Source organism: Marmota monax, unplaced genomic scaffold, assembly GCF_021218885.2.
Source record: "Marmota monax isolate L192 unplaced genomic scaffold, Marmota_monax_Labrador192_F-V1.1 WCK01_AAM20220418_F8-fsc00113, whole genome shotgun sequence".
NCBI classification, from domain to species: Eukaryota; Metazoa; Chordata; class Mammalia; order Rodentia; family Sciuridae; genus Marmota; species Marmota monax.
Genome location: NW_026694479.1, coordinates 2,254,015 through 2,279,346, shown reverse-complemented (window position 1 = coordinate 2,279,346; position 25,332 = coordinate 2,254,015). Strand labels below are relative to the sequence as shown.

The window sequence follows — 25,332 nt, the reverse complement described above, 5'->3', positions numbered from 1 at the left end:
CTAATAAAAGAAAACTACATCTCTAATATACAAGCTGAGCAGGGTTAGTTCACCACTAAGGCCAAGCAACAAACATTAATTGAGCCACAAAGTTGCACATAAGCAGAGAACATGGCCAGCAGCATATATATTTGATGTAAAGGTCTCTTTCAGTACCTAAGGTCAAAGTATTCCAAAGGATAGTTGATCATTTGCTGGTACATCATTTTTCTCCTTTTGTTGAAGTAAAGAAGGGTTAGCCTGCCATTTCTAGAAGTACCTAAAAATTACCTTTGACAACTTATTTTCTCTCACTCCCTTATCCAGAGTCCCTGGTCATTTTGTCTCTCATCCACCTTGTTTTCATTTCTGTTCCACAGGTGCTAATCTGTGAAAACAGTTTTCACTGATCTTCACTGAAATGAAATGAAATAATGATGAGGAAAATTTTTTCATGAAGCTTTTGTTAGGGCTCATAACATAATACCCCAAAGTATAGTGCTTTAGCACCCTGAGTAACTTGAACTGAAGGAAACTGGAAAAGCCTGAGAAGCAAGAGGTTCTCTGTGACCTTCTCCCACCTTCCTTTCCTCTCCCCCCATGTCTCCCCAGAAGCAGATCATAAAAACTTGAATTCTTCTCTCCCAAAGAAGATTACAAGCTAGAGCTTCTCTCCACATGATATGTAGAAAGGTCACTCTCTGACCTACCTCCCTGAAAGTAGGCCTTGAGCCTCTCATTTCACAAAACTCCAGCCCCATACCCAGGGGTGGGGTGGGCTGGGATAGTGATGCTATGTAGGGAGACATTGCTGGGTTCCCCATACCCCAGTTTGTCTCCATTGGGTCACACCTATTTTGCCCAATCACATGTCTGTCCACTGCCCATTCTTCATGGAAGCTGAACATAAAAACGCAGTTCTCCCTAGATCTTTATTTTTGAAGGTTCCTGTATCTTGTAAAACTTAAATAAATCCGTTTTACTTTTCTCATACTAACCTTTTGTTTCAGAGTGTCAATCACAAACCTTGTGACAGCTAAGGAAAAAAGTATTACACCTTTTCATCCCTACACTGTATTCCTTTTAAAGAACTATCCCATACCCTGAAATTAAGTCCTCTCTACCTTCATTGTGATTAAACAGCCTTTCTTTATTAAAGATAGGAGTAATAGATGGTAGTTTTTTGTCTTGTTTTGAAAACCCTACATTCATCGTTCATTCTCAGTTTCTTTTCTTGTTTTATATAATCCCCAAATCTGGGAACAGCTCACTGCCTGACCTGTCACCCTGACCTTGGGCTCCTTCAGTACCGCCTTATTAAAACCTTGCTTTCCTTTACAACCTTTGTCAGCACTGCATAATCCCTAACACCTCTAGGCCTCCCTCCACACGCCCCCATGAGGACCCTCTCTGTTTCCAATGGCTCTTGTACTCACTGACCTCTTCCTTCCCTGTCCTTACAGCTTTGCAGTTCCACATCACTGCCCTCCGTCTGCTGTTTGCCCTCCCATGCCAGATCTGCCTCTCTACATCCCACATCTGTTTCCAGGCTAGCCCAGGCTCTTCTTGGTTCGGCTCTTCCCTTGCTCCTCCAGTGTGGAAGCATCTCCTCCATCAGCATATGTGACTTCTCTCCCCCAACACACTTCTTATTGTCTTTGTGTTCATACCACCCTGGCAGCTGAACTTGTCAGGTGACTGATTAGGAAGAAGCCCTGATGGCCCTTACACCATTGCACCTTTCCTGATCTTCCTTGGGCAAGTGCAAACACCTCCTCCTTATTCATGCCCGGATTCAGATCTGGCCAGTCCTTGGAAGGCACAGAGTCAGAATCTCCAGGGCTAAACTGTTAAGCTGGGCCACTAGGATGTCCGCTTATCCCTGTGTCGTTCTGACTGTACTACCTGCAAAGGTTACTTGTATTTTTATTTCCCAAAGAACCAAAGGTTCATAGGTTATAGTCTGAATGCTCAGCATCCTGGGCTACATCTCCGTGTGCTCAGCTTCCTGTGATACAAAATGCCTGCCCAGCAGGAAATGGAATGAGTGGTAAGCCAATGAAAGCACCAAGTCAAAGGTTGGGGAAACGCTTTCTACAGGAGAAAGGTGACGCTTCTGCTTGAGATTGAATGGGGCTAGAAAATATAAACCATCGAAAGGGCAGGTCAGTGGCAGCAGCAAGAATGAATCAGCAAACTGCTGGCGGGTAGTATCATATATATAAAGTAGAGTTCTCAACTTTAAATCAGGCACTGTGATTTACAGAAGTGCTAATGGGCCTGGGGTCAGGTACATAATAGTTCCAATGATGGCCCAGTCATGAGATACAATGAAAGCCTGATCAAGCCATCTACCCACAACATATTTTCATTTCTCCTTCTGTAAAATGGGGGGGGGGGGCGCAGTAGTGCAGTACAGAACAATCTTCTCTATAGGAGCATTCAAAGGGGTGTTAATTTTTCAAACCAAATAATATCTTTTTCATGTGATGCACAAATTATACCAAATTTAAGATTGATCTTTAGGCTGGCTTTGTCAGTAATTCCATGACTCTGCTTTGCTGTATAAATAAAACCTGTGCATCCTTGTTTCTTCAAGAGGAATGATTTCTTCCAAAAGGCAATGACCGCAATAAACTGTGTTGGATTTCTTTCATTTATGTCTTAATCTGCTAGGGGCACTTGGGTTAGGGGGGAGGGAAGGGCATCTGCTTTGTTTCCTCAGCTTTGCCTTTTGTGAGTCCAAACAATGATTATGACTCTTAATGGTGCATTTGCTTTGTCTGTTTCTCCGTCTCTCTAGGCTTCTCCCTCCTGAGTGCCTGTTCCTGCCTCTGGAGGAGCAGCTTGTCAGACCATGTCAGTCAAACCCATGATCTCACTGATACTGTCCCCTCTGAATTAATGGGATCAGCTCAGCACCAAGCACCAAACAGACCTCAGTCTCTTTCCTTCTCCTTTCTTCCTTCCTCTCTCAACCATGGCATTGCCTTTGCTGAAATCTTTTCCTTCTTATAACTACTAATAACATTTTCCAAAGCAAATGTTTACACTCTCCACCCTTCTATTTTAAAATTCTCTACTGTTTTATCTGAAAATATCATTTAAGTATTTTCGTACTCCCTACTCTTGTATTGCTCCATACTTGTACCTATTAATATGATTTCTCTCCTACCTTTTCCCTCCCTTGGTCACTGGTCTTTAATGACATTCATTCTCTACTAATTTTGCTTTGGGGGCTTATTTTAAGTGGGACACAGTGCAAGTCTCAATTTCACTTAGAACTGTTTATTAATGAGGTAGTCTTAGTATCAATCTGAAATCCAACATTAAGTATATTGTTGTCCTGAGGAAATGTCCAGGTGTTTCACTGTGAGTTTTGCACTTGTTTCTCTTCATTTTAATAATGCAGACATTTTTGAAATTTTCTCTGGTACTTCCACAAATAGAAAAGTCACAAAACTCAATTCTTTAGTCAAATGTTATGTCTATAATGTATGTTTATGAGCAAAGGGCAGCTTTTAAAATACATCTTAATATTTAAACAATAAGTTCTCACATTTATATGCTAAAAATGAATAGGTATATAATAAAATATCAAACAATTATTAAATGTCAGGAAATATTGTATCTCATTTCAGAAAACACATTGGAGATACCATCCATTCTGAAAATACCAGTATAAACAAGACAGGTTATTCTGATAGCCTACCACCACCACCACCATTCAAGTCCCAATTCATGGTTATGAAATTTGTCAATTATTGAGAAATAACAAAGTCTTTAGGGCTAGGGGATAGCTTAGTGGTAGAGGGCTTGCCTAGCATGTACAGTGGGTCCTATCTCCAACACCACAGGGAGAAATGTCTTTATCAAAGCTTTTACTAATTTGTTGAAGATGTCTCAAGATACTGAAATCATATTTGCATATGCAAATATATACATGTATGTATATATGCTATTTTAAAGCCACATATATATGTCCATATATATATATGCATGTTGCACTGTCATAGAAGGCATATATAAGTTGATAAAACTTTAAAAACTGGATATAACAGTGAATTAAATCTACTTGTGGAAAATATGAAGGAATACTAAGAAATTTAATATCAGCAAACATGTTCCCTTTGAAACAGCAAATTAGATGGGCAGAAGGATTTTGGTCACACTTCAAAGAATAATATGCTGAGATGGAGAGCTATTCTGTTTACTCTTGCTCTCACCGGTGAGGTTTCCCCATGTTAAACAGGCTTTTGATTACTTCAAAGCATGTTTGAAGTCCTTACTCTGCATAGCTCATGCACAAAGACAAATATTCCTCCAAATTTGTGCAGCTCATACTGCTGCACCTTCTAAGTAAGAAGAGCCTGCAGTTTCCTGTTTAACTCCAAGTCAATACCTCTTTTATTTAGCTATGACAGTGAAGGTCGTCTGACAAATGTCACATTTCCAACTGGAGTGGTCACAAACCTTCATGGAGACATGGACAAGGCTATCACAGTGGATATCGAATCATCCAGCCGAGAAGAAGATGTCAGCATCACTTCAAATTTGTCCTCAATTGATTCCTTCTACACCATGGTCCAAGGTAAACATGAAAGCATAATTTTAATTGACAATTTTTAAATACCACTAGCACCCAAACAGGATGTGACAGCCCTCATTTTCTAAGATGAATCAGAAAAGAGGAGGTGAAAATATAAACCTCTGGAGATACTGATGGAGTAATCTAGCACCTGCATGTAATATTTGTGCAGTTATATGTACATATTAAGACTACATAATATACACAATAATATGTTAACCTGAAAATAATGTTCTTTTACATTCCTATTTAATAAAATAATTTAATCCCAACTTTTTACATACGGCATCAGATGATTTTTAGAGTCATCTTAACAGTTTTCTGAAGCACATTCTACCTCTGCCATTTCGGTACAGCAATCTGGGGAGCAATGCTTTATGACTGCACTGTGATGTGGTATTTGAATCTACATATGATGGAAATTTTGTCCCAAATCCCAAGTACCCATTTATGTAATGTCCAGATTTCCTATTTTTTTCACCCAATGGTATAGGCATATACAGTGTATCCACCCTCCCTGTGATGGAACTTCCTGTCATAGTCCTTTATAAACTCATCTTGGGAAAAGGCTGTTGACTGTGACATTTGCAGTTGTGAAATCATGACTCAGAACAATTGCTAAATCTGGTTAAACTTGACCTTTTTTTTTTTTTTTACCTTTTTCTTCGGTAAACTCTACAATCATCTAAATGTAACATTGCTTGAATCCATTTCCTTCCCAAATGGTCCTATACTATTTCAAAATTTTAAATTGAGGCAGTGGCCTACATTATGAGAGGATTTTTTATTTAAAACATTGCTGGATCCTTTCTTAGAAGTCAGTTTCCAGGAGACTATCACTTTATCTTTGGGGGATGCAGCGTATAGATACTAATTCTTTGAGAGGGTCTGTGACAAAAGATAAAGGGATGGGTATAGGGGAGAAACCTCCTCTAAGACCTTGGAGGTGGTCACACCAGCCCTCTGAAAGACCACATACTTGGCTCTTTACAAACTATTGGCTGCCTATTCGGTGTGAGCCCTCATTCCATCAGACAAATTAGAAGAGAAATCTGCTAAAGTAGACTAGGACCTTAAATTCCCCTAGTTCACCTTTAATATTTATCTGCACCTTTGACAGCATGAGACACTAGAAACCAAAGCTATTTTGTTACTCTCTAAATGGACATCATTAAGTATTCCTTTTCATTGTTTTAATAAGTCAAAATTTTAGAAAGTTATATCACTTCTGAATGCACATCAACAGGTATTCAATCCATTTCAAATAGTTTTCTACTTCTTGTTTTTTAGATCAGTTAAGAAACAGCTACCAGATTGGCTATGACGGCTCCCTCAGGATCATCTATGCCAGCGGTCTAGATTCACACTACCAGACAGAGCCACACGTACTGGCTGGCACTGCTAACCCAACAGTGGCCAAAAGAAACATGACTCTTCCTGGTGAGAATGGCCAGAATTTGGTGGAATGGAGATTCCGAAAAGAGCAAGCCCAAGGAAAAGTTAATGTTTTTGGTCGAAAGCTTAGGGTAAGTTATTATTAGAGAGTTGGAGGAGGCTATTCAGACCTCTGTGCTATGTAGACAGCCTGACCAAGAGGGCAGGACAGTCCTCCTGTCACCCTGGTCCTCCAACAGTGAGTGAGTGAGTGCCACACTCAAGGTGGGGCGTGACAGGATGCCTCAGAACACAATTTATAGCCAGCCACCACATCATTAAGATTGCTCATAGTAAAGCTACTTCAAGAAAGATTTAAATGATTGAAAAATAAATTTTTCCTTGGGAAATCAGGAAATTGCATATAGCACAATCCTGAATAGCCCAAATGTCAATCAATTCTTGTTTTACCAATCTTAATAATCTATCTTAGGCTTTTCCTCCTTCACCAATCAGGAATGATGACTTAAGTGTGGAGATGGACATAAGTAATGACTGGCTTAAACACTGGAAGTTTTCCCAGTCATAAGTATATGTTTGAGACAGGTGGGCCATTGAAGTGTAAATTCTCAATATTTTTAAACTACAGCTTGGACACAAAATATAACACTCCCAACCTCAAAACCTAGCTGTCTTTTTGCTGTCAATAGAAACCCCAACTTGTATGACTTTTTATGATAAATGTGATATTTCTCATCATGCTTGTATAATTCAGCTTTGCAAAATATTCCCTGCACTTTCTTGTTAGGTTTTTTTTTTTAATCACTCTTACATTATGGGCCAAATATATCTAGAAGGTAAGCTATGATTTATGATAGCTATTTGGTAAAGACAACATAGATTAAATACTGAAACACAAGTTGCAAGAAATCACCTTCAGCCACAATAAACTGAACCTGATTCATTCTTTATATTAGCAAACAAATTTTAGTTTATCAGATAATGTAGATAATTCTTCCTAATATTATTTCCCTTGCCATTTAAAAAAATTACTTAAACTCAAGGAATAAGAACAAAACATGAAATGTACCATTAATGTCCTTTTTTCCACACAAAAGTGGCTAAATTATTATCTCAACACACAAACATTATTTACCTTGGCAATCTTTCAGGATTGAAAAAAAAAGGCAGAGGCTAAATATTGCTTCTAGCTATTTCCAAGAAATAGAAAAGAATCAGTGAGTTGAAAATAGACTGTAGCTAATATCTGGGTCATATTCTGATTCCACTTCAATGGTGAGCCAGGTGTTTGGGACTCCACATATATGGTCTCTGGAACCATCATTGTGTGTTCCTACCTACGCATGTCCCAGGCTGCAGGAGCCAGGAGGGCATGGGTTTTGACATGCGGAGGCTAGGGAAGAGGCTGGCGGGGAGCCTAGTTCAGTGAGAGGATTGAGAAGGAAACTCAGTAAAACACAAGAGAGAAAAACAAGATTAGGTTAGAATGTAAAGTGATGGGCAGGAAAGCGAGCTCCACAATTCCTTCTGATCACACTTGTGGTCTGTTGCCAAAGTGAACTCTGGCTCCTGCCTTTTCCTCTACTGCACCCCGGAAGCGGTAGCTGCCTGCATCCTCATCAGCTGCTGCCACTACTGCTTCTTCCCTGGGGCTCTGCTGCCTTGGCCATTGCAAACTGAAAACTGGTTCACAGGCTTTATCTTACTCAGTTGTCCCTGAAGCAGAGATAATACACAGAGGCAGGATGTACATAGGATACAGGACTTCATCAAAAGATACAGAGGTACAGCTCATATCTGTGCTCTCTTTACCCTACATACGAAAGGAGACAGAGCACCTAATGAGAATTCAAAAATACAGATTCTCGATCTAGGCTCCACTTTTTACCAGTAGAAAACCTGGGGGAAGTCAAAACATCTCTAAACCTTAGTTTCCTTTTGTATATCATTTTATCTAGGTTATGAGAAATTATTTTAATAGTATCTAGATAACATCACAATATTATAATCTATAAATTATGTCTGTAGCTATATATAGGTAAATAAAGTTTCCCCTGTGCTGCCTCTATTTCACACAATTGTTACAAGAATCAAATGAGACAATGTGAAAGTACCTTGAAAATAAAGAGGCACATTTATACAGTCCTTAACCCCAACCCGAGACTCAACCACATGTGTAGACATGGGTCCTTCCTACCCACCAGAGAGTCAACTAGAAAAGAGGTGTTGAGCTTGCTAGGAAAGAAAACATCAGTGGAAACAGGGAAGAGTGGGAAATACTTGGTGCACAAGCTGACCACGTGACATATTGCCTGCTGGTTTTTGAGACAGGTTATATCTCAGTGTATCCCCTCCCAGTTTGAAAGTGGCATAAAAGAATTTTGAGAGAGTACAGGAAGAGAGAGGAAGCCCAGTCTGAAGTCTCTGATTCTAAATGAAGAAAACACCTCTCTTCAGGAAGGAAGGGAGTAAGACACACTGGCATAGGTGTTCTTTTTTTTTCCCCCTAAATAGCAGAAGCATAATGCTTCCACAAGGCATTTGAGAAAATATACTCTTTAAAATGGCCTGCTCAGTCACACTGAAAGGAGATTTCCAGCTGGTACGTGTGATTGCTCTCCTAGAGACAATGCCAGGATCACAAAAGAGGGCTTCTTACTTTCAAGATAAGATTGGATGTGCCAGCTCTGACTGCTAACCTGTGGATTCCAAGGGAGGAAATCCGGGGGGGTAGTGGTGATCTGAAAAGCCAGCTTGCGGACTAGAGCTGGAGCCTGCCAAAGTAGGAAAGAGAAGAGAGGGTGGGGGGACCTGTGGCCACACACAACATGAGTCAGCCCTAGAGCCGTTTTCACCCATCCTTTCCTGAGACCTCCTCCTACCTCTCATTATTTCTAGCAGAACATTCTTTACATTTTTAGGGTTTTGTCCTAGATTTAGCTATGTGCCTGACACTTGATGGACACTCAAATATTTAATCAGTGAATGAAGAATGAGAAGAGCCAGCCTCACAGTATGGGTCATCACTGTTTCACTGCATCTAGATCTTCCTAAGAGAGGGGCTATAGCACATACTTACGATGTTTGTAACTGTAAACAAACTTAACATTAGATTTAATAAGATAACTATAAAAGTGTGTATGTATAAAATAGATGAAGTTTCTTTAAAAGGCAAGAATTAAAAACGGAAAATTATGTAATAAAATAGCAACATGAAAAGCATTTTCTGTGAAACTGTGTTAGGGAAAGGGGGGATAAGTACACTAGGAAATAATAGCCACATGAAATTATGACAGAGATGCAGGAAAAGAGCCAAATAAAGACAATGTCATAGCTTACTTATCGTTAGCTAAAATTAAATATAAATACATGCATGGTAGTTCTTATCTTTGTCTTATAATAGTTGGCAAATATTTATTTTATGGGGGAGTGAGGGGTCAAACCCAGGAGCACTTAACCACTGAGCCACATCCCTAGCCTTTTTTTTAGAGTCAGGATCTCACTAAGTTGCTTAGGACCTTGCTAAGTAGCTGAGGCTGGCTTTAAACTTGGCAATCCTCCTGCCTCAGCTGCTGAGTTGCTGGGGTAATAGGAGTACACCACTGTATCCAGCCAACATTCCTAATTTTTATCATGGCTGAATTTTAGAAACAGCCATCAATCAATTACAAAACATAGTAGTAAAATTCATTTTAATAGTAAAATTCATCTCCTAAACATGCCCAGAATTCAGATACTTAAAGGAAAAATTATAGTGAATTATGTTTAAAAGGAAATTCTCAGAATTTGAAAGCCAAAAGTATGTTTGAAGTCATACATAAATATGGAATGTGTTTAAATCTTACTCTGCTTGTCACATTTGATATTTTAACTGAGTGGCCTGGCCTCCAGTTGGAGGCACATGCAGTTAGCACTATCATGGATGCAGAGACGCAGAACAATCTGTAGCAAGTTGATGATCCAACTGGGACAAGGAGAGGCTTGATATTGTCATCATTTGTGCTGTGTCACAAGCCATCCCACCCTCTATACCATCCACAATATTTTGGATAAGTGAGTGTAACCTGGTTGCAATGGCACCCCTTTGGAAAAATTATTTAATATCATTATGATAGTTTTTCAAACATTCCAGAGGGAAAATTATACTGCTCCCCTCCCAATATCAGAGGGATGTGCAATTAAGTGCAATCATGCTGGACAGGTCTTTGAAAATGGAGATTTTTCATGCTTAAGAGAAAAATTCAATACAACACCAATGAATTCATGGTGATCTCTTATTCATACACAAAATTTGGGTTCAATTTTGGCTGCACATATCATAATGATCTGATAAAAGGTTTCCCATCTTTAGATTAACTATTCAACTTGATATTTTTATAATAATTTAAAATACTTATTAAAAGTCTACTGGAGCATAGACTTATGTTGGGCTTTATGACTGTAAAGTAAAACTACAAAAAGATTGACATGTTACCATAATTTCTAAAATCTAGAGTAAAGCAGGACTATGACCTAGAATAGTTGTGTCCCCTAACTGCTGCACTTTGTTTACAATATCCAAAGAAGAAAGTCTTCTTTTGAGGGAGAGATAAAACAGGAAATCTGATAGTATCTTTTGGAACTTTATATATTGAATAATAGCAAGCTCGTGTCTGGAAACTAAGAATGGTTAAGACCTTGGCTTGTATTGGAAAAAACATTCCCAACACAAACTCAGTTACTTCAGTTGGAGAATACAAGAAAGGCATTGCATACAATATTTGTCTGGATAAAAAGAAAAAATTAAAACATCTGTCCCCCTGTTTGGTCTCACAATGTTTCCAGATGCTTCCTCATGGTGACATTTGGTATGGAGACTCAGTGGCAACTCTCTGATGCTTATCGTTTGATTTTCATCTGGAGCTGTCATGTAGCCAAACTCACAAACCAAAGAAGCAAATCAGAAGCCAGTCACAGGTAGAGATAGTGCAATTTGGGTTCCAGACTTGTCTTTTTGCTCTTCTCCCCATAGCAACCATCACATCAAATCTGCGTACCTGATCTCTTATAATCTAACCAGAGGAGATATTACAGAGATAAAGGAGAGTTAAAGAAAGCAGTGAAGGATTGAAATACAAATTAAGATGAATGCAAAGTAAAATACAAACAGATGGGACAATAATGTGGGCAGAATTGTCCATGGAAATTACAGTCTTTCATGGTTACTAATAGCTTGGAACAACCTAAGAAGAAAAGAAGAAGGCAAACCTGTACATTGGGGTGGGAGTGTCTTAAAACACAGTCTGAGGAACCCCAGAGCCATAGTAAAACCATTTAAATTGTGCAAAACCTCTTCTTCAGGCATCAAAAATGTAGGACAGATATAAGATGAAACACTTGATTCTGCCAGTTATCAAGTTAATTTGACATCGAATTTTTCTACAGACTTTAGAAAAGGTATTTGGAACATTAGCTAGTAGCTTCTATTGAAAGTACACTATTCTGCAAACTGAAACTGGTAAAGCTTCACAAAATTCAAATGAATTTTTTTCTCAGAAAGCCTTCAGCCAGCTGCCTTCAGCTTCACTGCAAGAGAGAGCTTAGGGATCTAGTCCAACCTCTTTATTTACAGATGGACAAAATAAATTGAGAGGGGTTAAAAGCCCAGAAGGCCAGCTAACCCTAGGCCCCATCAGGTTTGGAGATCAGGCATTTTGACTCCTGGGTTCCTCCCCACAAGACACATGAACACACACACTATAATATCCCAATACACACCAATTTCTGCTATAATATAGTGTTGTGGGGTTTGTTTCCATATAAACTGAAATGAAAAAATTAAGATCCTTCTAATTTCCATCCAGGCCTCTACCCTTTCTCATTTTCTATAAAGCATATCTTTGAAGGTTCCCCCTCCACCAGCCTCATTTCTTTGTAGCTTAGATTGTTACCTTTGCATGGACTTAACAGTACTCCCCTTAAACAGCTGCTTAGACAAGTTTAAGCCTGAGTAATTTGAATGGGACATGTTTAATGTCAATTATAGAATGCAAAATGTAGATTTATACAGGTTTTACACATATATGCATGTATTTACATATAACTACTGAAGTGAGCTACTGATGTGAGCAGTGTGTGTATGTGTGTAACAGTTTTAGATAATGTCTTAGTCTATTTTCTGTTGCTATAAGAGAGTACCTAAGACTGGGTAATTTATAAAGGAAAGAACTTTATTTTGGCTCATGGTTCTGAAAGTCCAAGAGCATGGCTCCAGGATCTGCTCAGATTTTGGTGAGAGCTTCATGGCGGAAAGAGGAAGAGCAAATGGGCACATTTGGAAGGGGACAAAGGAGTTCACATGGTTCAAAACAACCTGTTCTCAAAAGAATTAGTCCATTCCTGTGAGAACCAATTTGGAATCTTGAGAACAACATTAACCACTCTTAAAGGCCCATCTCCCAATACCACTACATTGGCAACCGAATTTCAATTCAAGTTTTGAGGGGGACAAACCACACACACATATACATATATATAAAACAGATCAGCTAGAGCTAACAATTTTGAAGGTCCTCATTAGAAGATAGTGATGTAAAATTAAGCCTTTCCCATTTGATTTTTTTTAAAGAGAGAGAGAGAAAAAAAAATTTTTAATATTTACTTTCCAGCTTTCCGTGGACACAACATCTCTACTTCACTTCTGTGTGGTGCTGAGGATCCAACCCAGCACCCCATGCATGCCAGGCGAGCGCGCCACCACTTGAGCCACATCCCCAGCCCTCCCATTTGATTTTTAACAATCCAAACAGTAATAAAGGTGTGGAAGACCAAAGGATATAATACGGTCTCTGCCCATAAGGGTTCACAGTCCGCCAACACTGTTGGCTACATGTGAATCAGAATTCAATCAGGACCACATTTCCATTGCAATAATGAATGCTGGTTTGTGTATGACTTGGATCATAGACTGTAACAGTCAGATTTAGTTAAAGTCTAGACATGGCACATGGCCACACAGAGACCCAATCGCAACAACATGGCACTGGATTTATATATTAAGTGCAGTGTTCAGACTGTGGATATGTGGTAGTGAAGGACTCTGAAGTCCCTGCCAGTTAACCAGATGTTATCAAAAGAAAAAAGCATTCTCAAAAAATCATGACTTTTCAGCACTGGGCCAAAAGCAATGATCATGTTTGTAACCTCCTGCTATTTAAACCCATTAATAATTTATAGTAATGTGAGTTCCAACTTCTACTTAACTGCTGTTCAAAGGGTTAGAGTCACATTAACCACTGTGTTTTATTTAATGTAACCATGATTAATTTACTAACGCAATTATTTTCCAGTGTCTTTGAGGGGAGGAGCTTTGAGTAATTTACATAGGTGTCATGTTTATCACCTTCAGATCTTCTGAAAAAACTTAAAAGTGAATACATTTTGGAATTTTTCTTATCGGTTGCTTTAGTTTACAAAATTTAATTGAAATGGTTTTGAACAAATGCCAGGCTGTCTTTCTGCTTAATAAAACCTTTTAAAAGAGCAGTTAATCTACTGCCTGGCACTTGTACCCAAGAAGTTGCTAAATTAATTTACTGACAAAGTGAATCAATCATCATAAATGGTGTTTAAACAATACCCAGGACTCTGAAGAGTAATAAGTGACTAGTATTGGAATAATATGATTTATTTTATCATCTTGTTTGTGTGCTAACAGGTTAATGGCAGAAACCTCCTTTCAGTTGACTTTGATCGGACAACAAAGACAGAAAAAATCTATGACGACCATCGTAAATTTCTGCTGAGGATCGCCTATGACACATCAGGGCACCCAACTCTCTGGCTGCCAAGCAGCAAGCTGATGGCCGTCAACGTCACCTATTCATCCACTGGTCAGATCGCCAGCATCCAGCGAGGAACCACTAGTGAAAAAGTAGATTATGACGGACAGGGAAGGATTGTATCTCGGGTCTTTGCTGATGGTAAAACATGGAGTTACACATACTTAGAAAAGGTGCGTCTGCACAGTGTGGTTTCAAATAGGAATGGGATGATTAGCGTTTCCCAGCAATCACCCTGAGCACTACAAGGTGGGGTGTGGGGACGGCAACATGGGAAGGAGTTCCATTTATTATTCTCAGTATCAATATTGCAGTCGTAGTGTTACAGCAGTGATGAATTTCTACATTAGCAAAGTAGTTTCTCCTTAGTTAAGTTTCACTATCCGAGACCCTTTTAAGTGATTTATGTTGTAAACAAACAAGCACTAACACTATCCACCTGCCAAGCTTGTACATCGACAACATTCACAAATTAGACCTTGAGCTTGTAAGTCATTTGTAAATAATTCCATGCTGGCTCTTTCATTTAAGAAAGAGCCTTACATTAGCACAGTTAAAGCTGTCAGTTTTGCATTGTTACTGGCAGAGCTTCAACATAACCATAAAAAGCATGTAGGCCCTATTTATGCATTATTAACCAAAAGAGGTTATTTTCTTAGAAAGCCACGCTTTCAGATACTTTGTGGCATCTCTCTTTTCTCCTATATATAATAGATAAGCATTGCCACTTAGGCTTTTTCCAATTCCTAAGAACTATGCACAATACCAGAAATAGAGACTTAGAGTTAGTTGCACATGTGCAAAATGCTGAGCTGTACAATGCATGGCTTGGGGTATTGACTAGGGTCAAAAGGAAATGAAAAGGGAAGAAAAGGGAAGGGATGGTCTCCCATAATTCTGTTCTTAAGAAATGTAATCCACCAAAGAGCATATTCATGAGATGTTTCATTTGCCTTTGAGATAGGCATTAGCACTTGAAACGATGCAATTTTGAGTTCTTTTACATCTCAAGTCTCAAAGCCAGTTACACAGCAGCCTGTTACAAACTCGACCCTCAACAGTTGCTGTCTTCACCCTTACATGTATCAGAAGTTACACAGAGTAACATCTTTCATATAAAATACCACAGGCACATCATTGCTGTGCTCACCTCCCACAATCCTGTTCTTCATCAGAGGTGCTCCACAGAACCCCTCAGTCTACACCAAACCCCCTCCACATGGGCCATCTCATCTGATTCCAAGTAGCCTATACACAGACTGTAACCTTCCTGACAACCATGTTCAGTTTTAAAGCACAGTGCAGTATTTAAGGCAGCCTCCCAACTCTGGAATGCTTTCAGCCAGGACCATCCTGGCCAGTCTGCTCCTGCAAACCCGGTCGTCTTCTCTCCTTAGAAGAGACTCACCCTTGAAACCATAGATAATGCCTGTTGCATGACAAGCTCTAAAGATAGTAACCATTCCACTCCACTGTTGGTTAATTGTTTGCCAAGAGACCATTGAGTCTACACATTTACTTGTCTGGGAATAAATCCTGACACCTGGCAGGTATTTTACCCTCCAACCTAACAAGTCCCAAGGCAGCTTCTCTAAGTGGGAAAGGAATAGACTAGAAAAGTTTTCCCAATTTAAGTACATTACAGAGAAGGGTAATAGAAATATGAATACTTAAACTCCCCCCTAAAATTGACAGTGGTGATGTGGCTGAAAATGTGTAAACGAACCAAGGAGGAGATCATTGATAAGAGCCTTGGTCACAAAATGGCAAAGACAGTAACCAAGATCACCTGCTTGTATTCGTGGAGATCAGAAAAAACCAATGAGTCCTTTCTCATTACCTCTCCCAAATTCCTAAAACCATCCCAAACTATTTCCATTTCTTGCAAGGATAGGTACCCAAATTCAAAATTACTTATCACAAAACAAGGAATATTTTACTAACTACCATCGAATATGTTAAGTGACTGCAAAACTAGGTACAAAATTTCTGTGAATTGCAGTTGTCCAAACCTTCCTTGGGAGAGTGCAAACTTTTCAGGGAAAACTCTTGTGACATTTACTATACAACCCATGTATTAGTCAGCTTTCTGTTGCTGTGACAAAATACCAGGTTTATAGGAGGAAGGATTTATTTTGACTCAACACTTTCAGAAGTTTCAGTTCATGGTCTCTTGGCTCCATTTTTCTGGAGGCCTGTGGAAAGCAAAACATCATGGCAGGGAATATAAAGCTGCTCATCTCATTCATGGCCATCAGGAAGCCAAAAGAGAGTAAGAAGGAGTCACGGTCCCAGTGTCCCCTCCAAGGGGACACCCTCAGTGACCTAACATCCTTCCACTAGGCTGTACCTCTTAAAAGTTTCACCACATCCCAATAGCACCAGAGGCTGGCAACCAAGCTTACAACACATGGCCTCTAGGGGACATTTAAGATCCAAACATAGCACCCACATACAAAAACTGCCCCTAGGATATAGCCACTGAGGAATTCTTCAGGCATCTATATCATGAAAACTGTTTTTGAAGATGGTGGAAAATAAAACACGAGACTTGGACAAAGGATTGTGCATTTCCATATCAGAAGCAAAGAAATAAGTCCAAGGGAGCATCCGAGCCTAACCCTCCTCCCTGTCCTGCCATCATTCCATTGGGTCTAATGGGGGTTAGAGAACTTTACCAGAGGGAAGAACCACCCAAGCCCTATATTATGATTGTGCTTCAGTTAACCAGCCTTAGGACTGACATTTTCTCCTGTTGGCCAAATAAATGAATGCCATTCATCTTTCAGCAATTACTTGAAAAATTTATTTTTATTCATATAGTTATTCACTTCATAATTCAGCACCAAAGTATATGTAGACCAGAAACCATTATTATATAGCACTTGGGTGCAAATCAGATTTGATACCCACAAAAGGAAATATCAAAATGTAGATTTTAGTGTCAATACAGATACATTGTAATAATTTCCTAAATAAATTGCCATATCTAAACCCATATCTCTAGTGAGGATATTTACAGTTCTCACTCATCATGTGATTAACAGTGTTTGTCAACATTGATGCTTTATGTACATGTTATCCATTTTGGGCTAATTTTATGCCTCCTCTTCATGGCATAATATTTTGAATGTTTTGTTCCTCCCCCAGATACACTGGAAATTAGGACATGATTTGAGTGGCTCTTCAATCAAACAAGGGGGAAAGCCATCCTAGTAAATAATTGCTAATTATGGTTAGGATTGCATTTTCCCCCATGCTATTTTCTCCTTGAAATATTGTCTTTAAAGCAGCTTTGTTCATGCCTGTATTATGACTTCTCCAAATCCATTGACAATCTGCTGGTTGGCTGTGAATGCCTGGGAAAAGAATGGTGCAATCATGACAAGCAGCACATTATGAATCTTGAGCCACTAATTGCAGAACCCCCCACAATTAAGCATCCAAGCAAATTAGGCAGGGAATCGTTAACAACATGTAAGGTCAAGGATAACTCAATTAAAATGAAAACCATTTTCTCAGGCGGAATGTTTCTGTGTATTTGTGGTCACTAAATCTGCTTTCACTTCCCCCATTTGCAAACACTGGATAACACTGTGTGCTCTCTTTACAGTCCATGGTTCTTCTGCTTCATAGCCAACGGCAGTACATCTTCGAATACGATATGTGGGACCGTCTGTCTGCCATCACTATGCCCAGTGTGGCTCGCCATACCATGCAGACCATCCGGTCCATTGGCTACTACCGCAACATATACAACCCCCCAGAAAGCAATGCCTCCATCATCACAGACTACAACGAGGAAGGGCTGCTTCTGCAAACGGCTTTCCTGGGTACAAGTCGGAGGGTCTTATTCAAGTATAGAAGGCAAACTAGGCTCTCAGAAATTTTATATGATAGCACAAGAGTTAGTTTTACCTATGATGAAACAGCAGGAGTCCTAAAAACAGTAAACCTCCAGAGTGACGGTTTTATTTGCACCATTAGATACAGGCAAATTGGCCCCCTGATTGACAGACAGATTTTCCGCTTTAGTGAAGATGGGATGGTAAATGCGAGATTTGACTATAGTTATGACAACAGCTTTCGAGTGACCAGCATGCAGGGTGTCATCAATGAAACTCCACTGCCCATTGATCTCTATCAGTTTGATGACATTTCTGGAAAAGTTGAGCAGTTCGGAAAATTTGGAGTTATATATTATGATATTAACCAGATCATTTCCACAGCTGTAATGACTTATACGAAGCACTTTGATGCCCATGGCCGCATCAAGGAGATTCAGTATGAGATATTCAGGTCACTCATGTACTGGATTACAATTCAATATGATAACATGGGTCGGGTAACCAAGAGAGAGATTAAAATAGGGCCCTTTGCCAACACTACCAAATATGCTTATGAATATGACGTTGATGGACAGCTCCAAACCGTTTACCTAAATGAAAAGATCATGTGGCGTTACAACTATGATCTGAATGGAAACCTCCATTTACTGAATCCAAGCAACAGTGCACGTTTGACACCTCTTCGTTATGACCTTCGAGACAGAATCACTCGACTAGGTGACGTTCAATATCGGTTGGATGAAGATGGTTTCCTGCGTCAAAGAGGCACAGAAATCTTTGAATACAGCTCCAAGGGACTCCTAACTCGAGTGTACAGTAAAGGCAGTGGCTGGACAGTGATCTATCGTTATGATGGCCTGGGAAGGCGTGTTTCTAGCAAAACCAGTCTAGGACAGCACCTGCAGTTTTTTTATGCTGACCTGACTTATCCCACTAGGATTACTCATGTCTACAACCATTCGAGTTCAGAAATTACCTCCCTTTATTATGATCTCCAAGGACATCTTTTTGCCATGGAAATCAGCAGTGGAGATGAATTCTATATTGCATCAGATAACACAGGGACACCATTGGCAGTTTTCAGTAGCAACGGGCTTATGCTAAAACAGATTCAGTACACCGCATATGGTGAGATCTATTTTGACTCCAACATTGACTTTCAACTTGTAATTGGATTTCATGGTGGCCTGTATGACCCACTCACCAAATTAATCCACTTTGGAGAAAGAGATTATGACATTTTGGCAGGACGATGGACAACACCTGACATAGAAATCTGGAAAAGAATTGGAAAGGACCCAGCCCCTTTTAATCTGTATATGTTTAGGAATAACAACCCTGCAAGCAAAATCCATGATGTAAAAGACTACATCACCGGTAAGCTTTTTTAATTTACTTTTCAAAGTGCTAAAGTTTTGTAACCACTGGATTAATACAATAAAATAACTGGAATTGGCCTTTTAAATGTATTTGTCTCTGTGGATTCATAGAGAAACTACAAAGATAAAATGAAACACGGTTTCTTCCTACCAATGCTTAAGCACACAAGTTTTGAAATGACATGGAATCTAGTTATTTATGGAGGGGAAGAGACACAGGGAAGCAAAAGACAGGATAAACTCAGAGTTCCAAAATGAGGGTTTCAGTCTCAACGGCTCTCCTACAAATTGTGTGGCTTTATAAGCAAGGTAATTTTTTGAATCTCAGTTGCTCTTTTATTCATTTTTCCAACAAAATATCTAAGGCGGTCACTTATTAAGAGGAAAGATTTTGGCTCACAGTTTTGGAGCTTCCAGTCCATGTTCATTTGATCCTGTCGCTTTGGGCCTGTGGCAAGGCAGCATGTCATGGCAAGAGCACCTGGAATACAAAACCACTCACCTCATCAGCCAGGAAGCAAAGTGGGAAGAGGTAGAGACCTGGGTCCCACAGGTCCCTTCAAAGGCATGCCCCCAATGACCTAAGGCCCCAGATCTCAAAGGTTCCACCACCTGGCAATAGCACCACCCTGGTGGAACAGTTCTTTAATACGTGGACATTGGGGAACATTCAACATCTAAACTATAGCAGTTGTCTTAACTATAAAGTTGGAACAATAATGCCTATCCACAGGATAAAATATAAGAATATAAGTAGTTTTCCATTACACAGTAATTGCCCTATAACTGTGTAATATTGGGTTTTTAATTCATATTTAAGACTCTACTAGAGATAATTATGGGAAACAACCCAGTGTGACCCACCCTCTCATCCCTGGGAGGTTTTTCCACCCTCTTTATTGCCATCATGTCATGACAATAATGGAGCAGTTTCTCCTCTCATTGCTTAGCCAGTGGATTCTGTTTCTCTTCTTGCTTCTGTCTTCTCACACTGCTGTCTTCATCATCATTTAATTCAATTCTTGCATGATGACACTACTAAAAGGCACACTAGTATTCTACCACTCTGATAATTATCAGGCTATAGATTTAAGATCTTTCCAATTTTGGTGCATGTTACTCTTTCAGTGTTGCAAGAGTTAAACCATCAATTCCCACTTCTACCACCAAAGAACAACCAGAATATAGGAAAGACCAGGTCTGTACAAGCACTAGCTGACTCCTTCGCTCATCCTTTACTCCAAGAATTCTGAATCCTCCTGCTTTCGATTCCAGTTATGTTGTCATAATTAACCTTTCTGCCACATCTAGGTTTCCTGGAGGAAGTTTCTTTCCTGTTTTCTTTTTTTGTTTGTTTTAGGGGTTTTCTGTTTTGTTTCGGCTTATGTTGGATGCCCCAAGCTGCCTCAGTGTCTGAGGCATAGTGAGATTTCTGTTCTCTCAGTTCAGGACAGCTCTCAAAATGCTGCCCCCTGTTCATTTTGCATCTGCTTCTTACTTTTCCAGACTGCCTAAAGCTTTCCATATCTCTTTTCCATGTGAACCAGCTGGAAGTCCCTTCTCTCAGCAACCTAATTCAGCCACCCCCTCCTGGTATTCTCATCCAGGGTGTTTCAGTACATATGTGTATTCAAATCCCATTATTTGGCAGTACTTTTCAATCCTTAAGATCCTTCCATTTGTTCTTAGGCAGACAGTGTGTAAAGTAGAATCTTTGCCCTCAAGACTCCAATATTTGGAAGAAAAAAATTTCCCCAAAATGTTAGACTCCCCTGTGATCTTTTACACACTCCCACAAAAAAAAGTACCACTTTCCATCCTATGTGAACAATGTGGGGATTTATTTCTTCCCCACTACCACTACCACCAGCCTATTTAAAGAAGAGAGAATACCATGGGTTCTGTAGGCAAATGGACAAAGCATCTGCCTGCCTGGCGATGAGGTGAGAGTTTGTGCCCTGGAGAAGGAAATAGGAAGCAAGTGGCCCTCCATCATTCTGACAAGCAGTTTACCACTGGTTATTTAAGGGGTGTTGACAGGGGCTGCCTGAAAGGCTGGAAAGCCCACAGCTCCTGAATTCATCCTCTCCTAGCAACGTAGACTGCGGGGAATGCCATAGCAGCATTTTCTGAAAAACATCAAAAGAGAGATGGAACAGCATAAAATATATTAGGTGAAATGCAATTTCAAATTTTCCAGCAATGTGCTTAATATATAAAATAATCTACACCCAACTGTACTCATAAAGCTGCAAGCCTGCTGAGTAGTTCTGTAACATTATAACCTCCAGAATAGAATAAAAGCCTTATTCTGAGCTTAATGGCTTTTGGAGTCACATGGCAATATTTTAGAATACCATTTTAAAGGTTTCCAGGTTCTCTCCCCAAAAAGTTTGTCTCCACCTGTGCACAGCGAGCCTTTGAAGTCATAACTGATGGTAATCAGAACTTCTGTGCCCTTGGCCAGTGTTACCAGCTTTTAGCATTCATCTTTGATTAAGAATCAAGTGTTCATTTTAATACTCTCAATTGAGGGTTTTTATTAATAGAAAATGGGTTGTAGAAGTCCGCATATCCTTGGGCTAGCTTTTGAAAGCTAATAACACACAACTTCTATTTAAGAACAGCCTTTACTAACTACAAAACAGATTTCATTTGTTTTCTACGACGTCTTTTTCATGCTGCTGCACATTGTTATTACCCTTTTCATCATTATTACTGGCACAGGATGCAGTTTCGCACTTGTGACAGCTTATCCGCTCTGAGAGTGTCTAATATTTGTCTTTTCTGTAGCATTTGCCATAGGTGTGCTATTGAGGTTATTGTTTTCCAGTCTAAAAATAGAGAGTAGGTTTGAAATGGTAGGAGGAAGGCAGACACATGCTCGTTTTCAGATTATTTGTGAAATTAGAGTCTTTTTAAGGTAAGAATTTAAATTTACGAAAGTACAAAATAAACCCTAACACCTTTCATTTTGAACATTCTTCTCCTAGATGTTAACAGCTGGCTGGTGACATTTGGCTTCCATCTGCACAATGCTATTCCTGGATTCCCTGTTCCCAAATTTGATTTAACAGAACCTTCTTACGAACTTGTGAAGAGTCAGCAGTGGGATGATGTGCCGGTAAGAAAACAAAAAGCAGAACTATGAAAAGGTGACAAATGGCTGCTTGTGTCGTATTTACCCATATTTAATCAAACTAACCCTTGTGAAAATTGTACCAAAGACACTTTTTCATCTTTTTACCCTTTTAAGGAGGGAAAATCAACATTTCCTCTGCATTTCTGTTCAGCAAACCAGGAGCCCGTTAAAAGGCTTAAATCTCTTTTTAGTGTTGCTAATAAAAATACAGAAAGACATTATCAAAAGGTAATAAAAGGCAGAAGCTCAATTGTGAGTGCTAGGTTTCTACAGAGAACCCCATGAAAGTACATTTATGACACTTGGGACCTGAAGGTGAAGATACAGTAAACAAGAGGGCAAGGGATGCATATTACAAATTGGCACCCCACAAACAATGCCACAGAGTTCAGCCTGTTTAAAATATTCACAGGGTTTCATGGCAGAAAAAAATTAAAACTAAAAATAAAATGTCCTCAGTAAGGCTCTACCAACAACCAGGTGTTCGGGGAATTTTCCTGGAAATAACAAATTAGGAGGCCTGCAACTGTTGTGAGAAATAACACAAGGAAAAGGATGGAAAATTGCAAAGTCAACACTGCCATGTCAGAAAGTGGCACTTTAAATTCCCATCATTCAGTGATCAGAAAGGAATGCACAACAACACGCCAGGCTTTCTAGCTTAGAGCAAGAATAATTAGAGATCAAGAAATTGGGTTGCCCATTAGTGATAAGAAGAAGAGAGTGCAGAGTTTATTAGAAAGATTAATCCCCACAGCAATCTCCTATAATTTCAACGAACACAAAGAGAAAAGGCAATCATGATCACGGTGCACGCGCACACAGTATATATATACACTGCCAATTTATCTATATTCTGGTACATGTTTCATACTTAACATGAAAGCTTCTTTTTTCCCAGCTGTCACCTTTACATTTAAAAAGCACAACCCATCAAGGTCCTGGGAGCCATGTTAACATTTCTAATTGCAAATGTATCTACACTGATAAAGGCCCATGAAGGCATTCTGACGTTTCCTAATATATTTCAACATGTACATCCTAATTGTGTATGATATTCCAACATGTCTGAAAACACTTAACTCTGACTGTACAAATGGACTTGCCAACTTTTTCTCCTAAGCAGCCTTTTAATATGGTTCAAGTTCCCTGTCAAGAGAGGTGCGCAGTAAGGACAGCTTAGGGAATTAGGCAAAGATACTGAGGCTGCCCAAGTGCAGAAAACAAATGTTTCTTTGCTGCAAATGAAACAGATGTTTCCATTTGGGAAACACTGTCCAGACAAACATCTGGTAGTATAAGAAATGGCTGGGTTAAGATGCCCCAATTTGAAACATTTGCCAATGATGATGATCCACTGTCCCTAAGTCTCTGAAAAATAACTGTTTTCCTAAAGTAATACTCATCTCCACCTGCCCCACTGCCCACTCATCCCGCTACATTTCAGTTCTGCAATTACACTGAAGATTTTCATCTGAGAACTGGGTTCACCAGGAGAGGGGGCAGAGTTGACTTCAATCAGAGAAAAAGTATTTCAAAGCATATGAAATGGGGCCTAGTGATCTGCCCCAAGGCACCCCAGCCTTTGGAATCTTTCTGTGCTCCTACTTTCTTTCGCCTCTTTGGAGAAAGCTGCTGCAGTGGGAGGGCTTGATAAACTGGGTTCCCCACATGGGGTGAGTATGCCAAGAAGCATCTAAGAATTATAAAGGAAACGCTAAAGATAGGAATATTTTGCCCAGGTTAGAAACTAAAAGAGCTTACAGTAATACATGATGGAGTTCCTTCTTTTAATATTTCAGAAGCCATTTGGATCACCTTGAGAGGAGGGGCACTTGAATGCATTCCTCCCCCCAGGTTGTGTAAGCCTTTCATCTCTTAAAAAACCAGATGAGGTTTTAATAAATGCCTATGTGCTCTCCACCCACGGCCTCTCGTTTTTTGGTCCAGAGTGGGAAGGCGGCCAGGATTTGCGGCTCCCTTGCAACCAGGTGCCACAATTTTTCACCCGTCCCCCTGTTGTGTTTCGTTTTTCAGCCTATTTTTGGAGTCCAGCAGCAAGTGGCGAGACAAGCGAAGGCCTTCCTGTCCCTGGGGAAGATGGCCGAGGTGCAGGTGAGCAGGCGCAAGGCCGGCAGCGAGCAATCCTGGCTGTGGTTCGCCACGGTCAAGTCGCTGATTGGCAAGGGCGTCATGCTGGCGGTCAGCCAGGGCCGCGTGCAGACCAACGTGCTCAACATCGCCAACGAGGACTGCATCAAGGTGGCGGCGGTCCTCAACAACGCCTTCTACCTGGAGAACCTGCACTTCACCATCGAGGGCAAGGACACGCACTACTTCATCAAGACCACCACGCCCGAGAGCGACCTAGGCACGCTTCGGCTGACAAGCGGCCGCAAGGCGCTGGAGAACGGCATCAATGTGACCGTGTCGCAGTCCACGACCGTGGTCAACGGCAGGACTCGCAGGTTCGCCGACGTGGAGATGCAGTTCGGGGCGCTGGCGCTGCACGTGCGCTACGGCATGACGCTGGACGAGGAGAAGGCGCGCATCCTGGAGCAGGCGCGGCAGCGCGCTCTCGCCCGGGCCTGGGCGCGCGAGCAGCAGCGCGTGCGCGACGGCGAGGAGGGCGCGCGCCTCTGGACGGAGGGCGAGAAGCGGCAGCTGCTGAGCGCGGGCAAGGTGCAGGGCTACGACGGGTACTACGTACTCTCGGTGGAGCAGTACCCCGAGCTGGCCGACAGCGCCAACAACATCCAGTTCCTCCGACAAAGCGAGATCGGCAAGAGGTAACCCCCCGGGCCGTCCCGGCTGCTGCGGAGGGACGGCCGCGCCACCCTCTTCCGCGAAGACGACCAAACTGGTTTGCTGCATTTCTCTTGAGCCTACACCACACCCCTTTGCTCAGATTTTTCTGTAGCACAATCCGAATTGGACTCTCCAACACAGAAGAGCCTTCCAGGAGAATGATACTGCTATTAAAAATGTACACACAGACACACACAACACAAAAACAAAGACGACTCTTTTTCTGAATGACCTTAAAGGTGATCGGCTTTAAAGAATATGTTTACATATGCATATCGCTGCACTCAGTTGGACTGAAAGTATTAAAAGAAAAAAATCATAAAGGAAAAAAAAAGGCCTAAACATTTTGCTCTGGGCCATGTGTTCCTTTGAG

General features: G+C 40.5%; 1 protein-coding gene across 20 annotated transcripts in view; it reads left to right on the top strand.

Moving 5' to 3' along the window:
• The window catches only part of Tenm3 (teneurin transmembrane protein 3), a 2,500,614-nt gene extending 2,475,534 nt beyond the window's left edge, over positions 1-25,080 (top strand). For all 20 annotated transcript variants that reach the window (XM_058571207.1, XM_058571205.1, XM_058571204.1 and 17 more), the window contains 6 exons: positions 4,395-4,570; positions 5,858-6,093; positions 13,659-13,955; positions 17,396-19,007; positions 22,003-22,133; positions 24,189-25,080. In XM_058571207.1, the coding sequence (XP_058427190.1) occupies positions 4,395-4,570; positions 5,858-6,093; positions 13,659-13,955; positions 17,396-19,007; positions 22,003-22,133; positions 24,189-24,944 (3,208 nt within the window). In that variant the 3' untranslated portion in view covers positions 24,945-25,080. The remainder of the gene's footprint in view (positions 1-4,394; positions 4,571-5,857; positions 6,094-13,658; positions 13,956-17,395; positions 19,008-22,002; positions 22,134-24,188) is intronic.
• Positions 25,081-25,332: the final 252 nt, after the last annotated feature.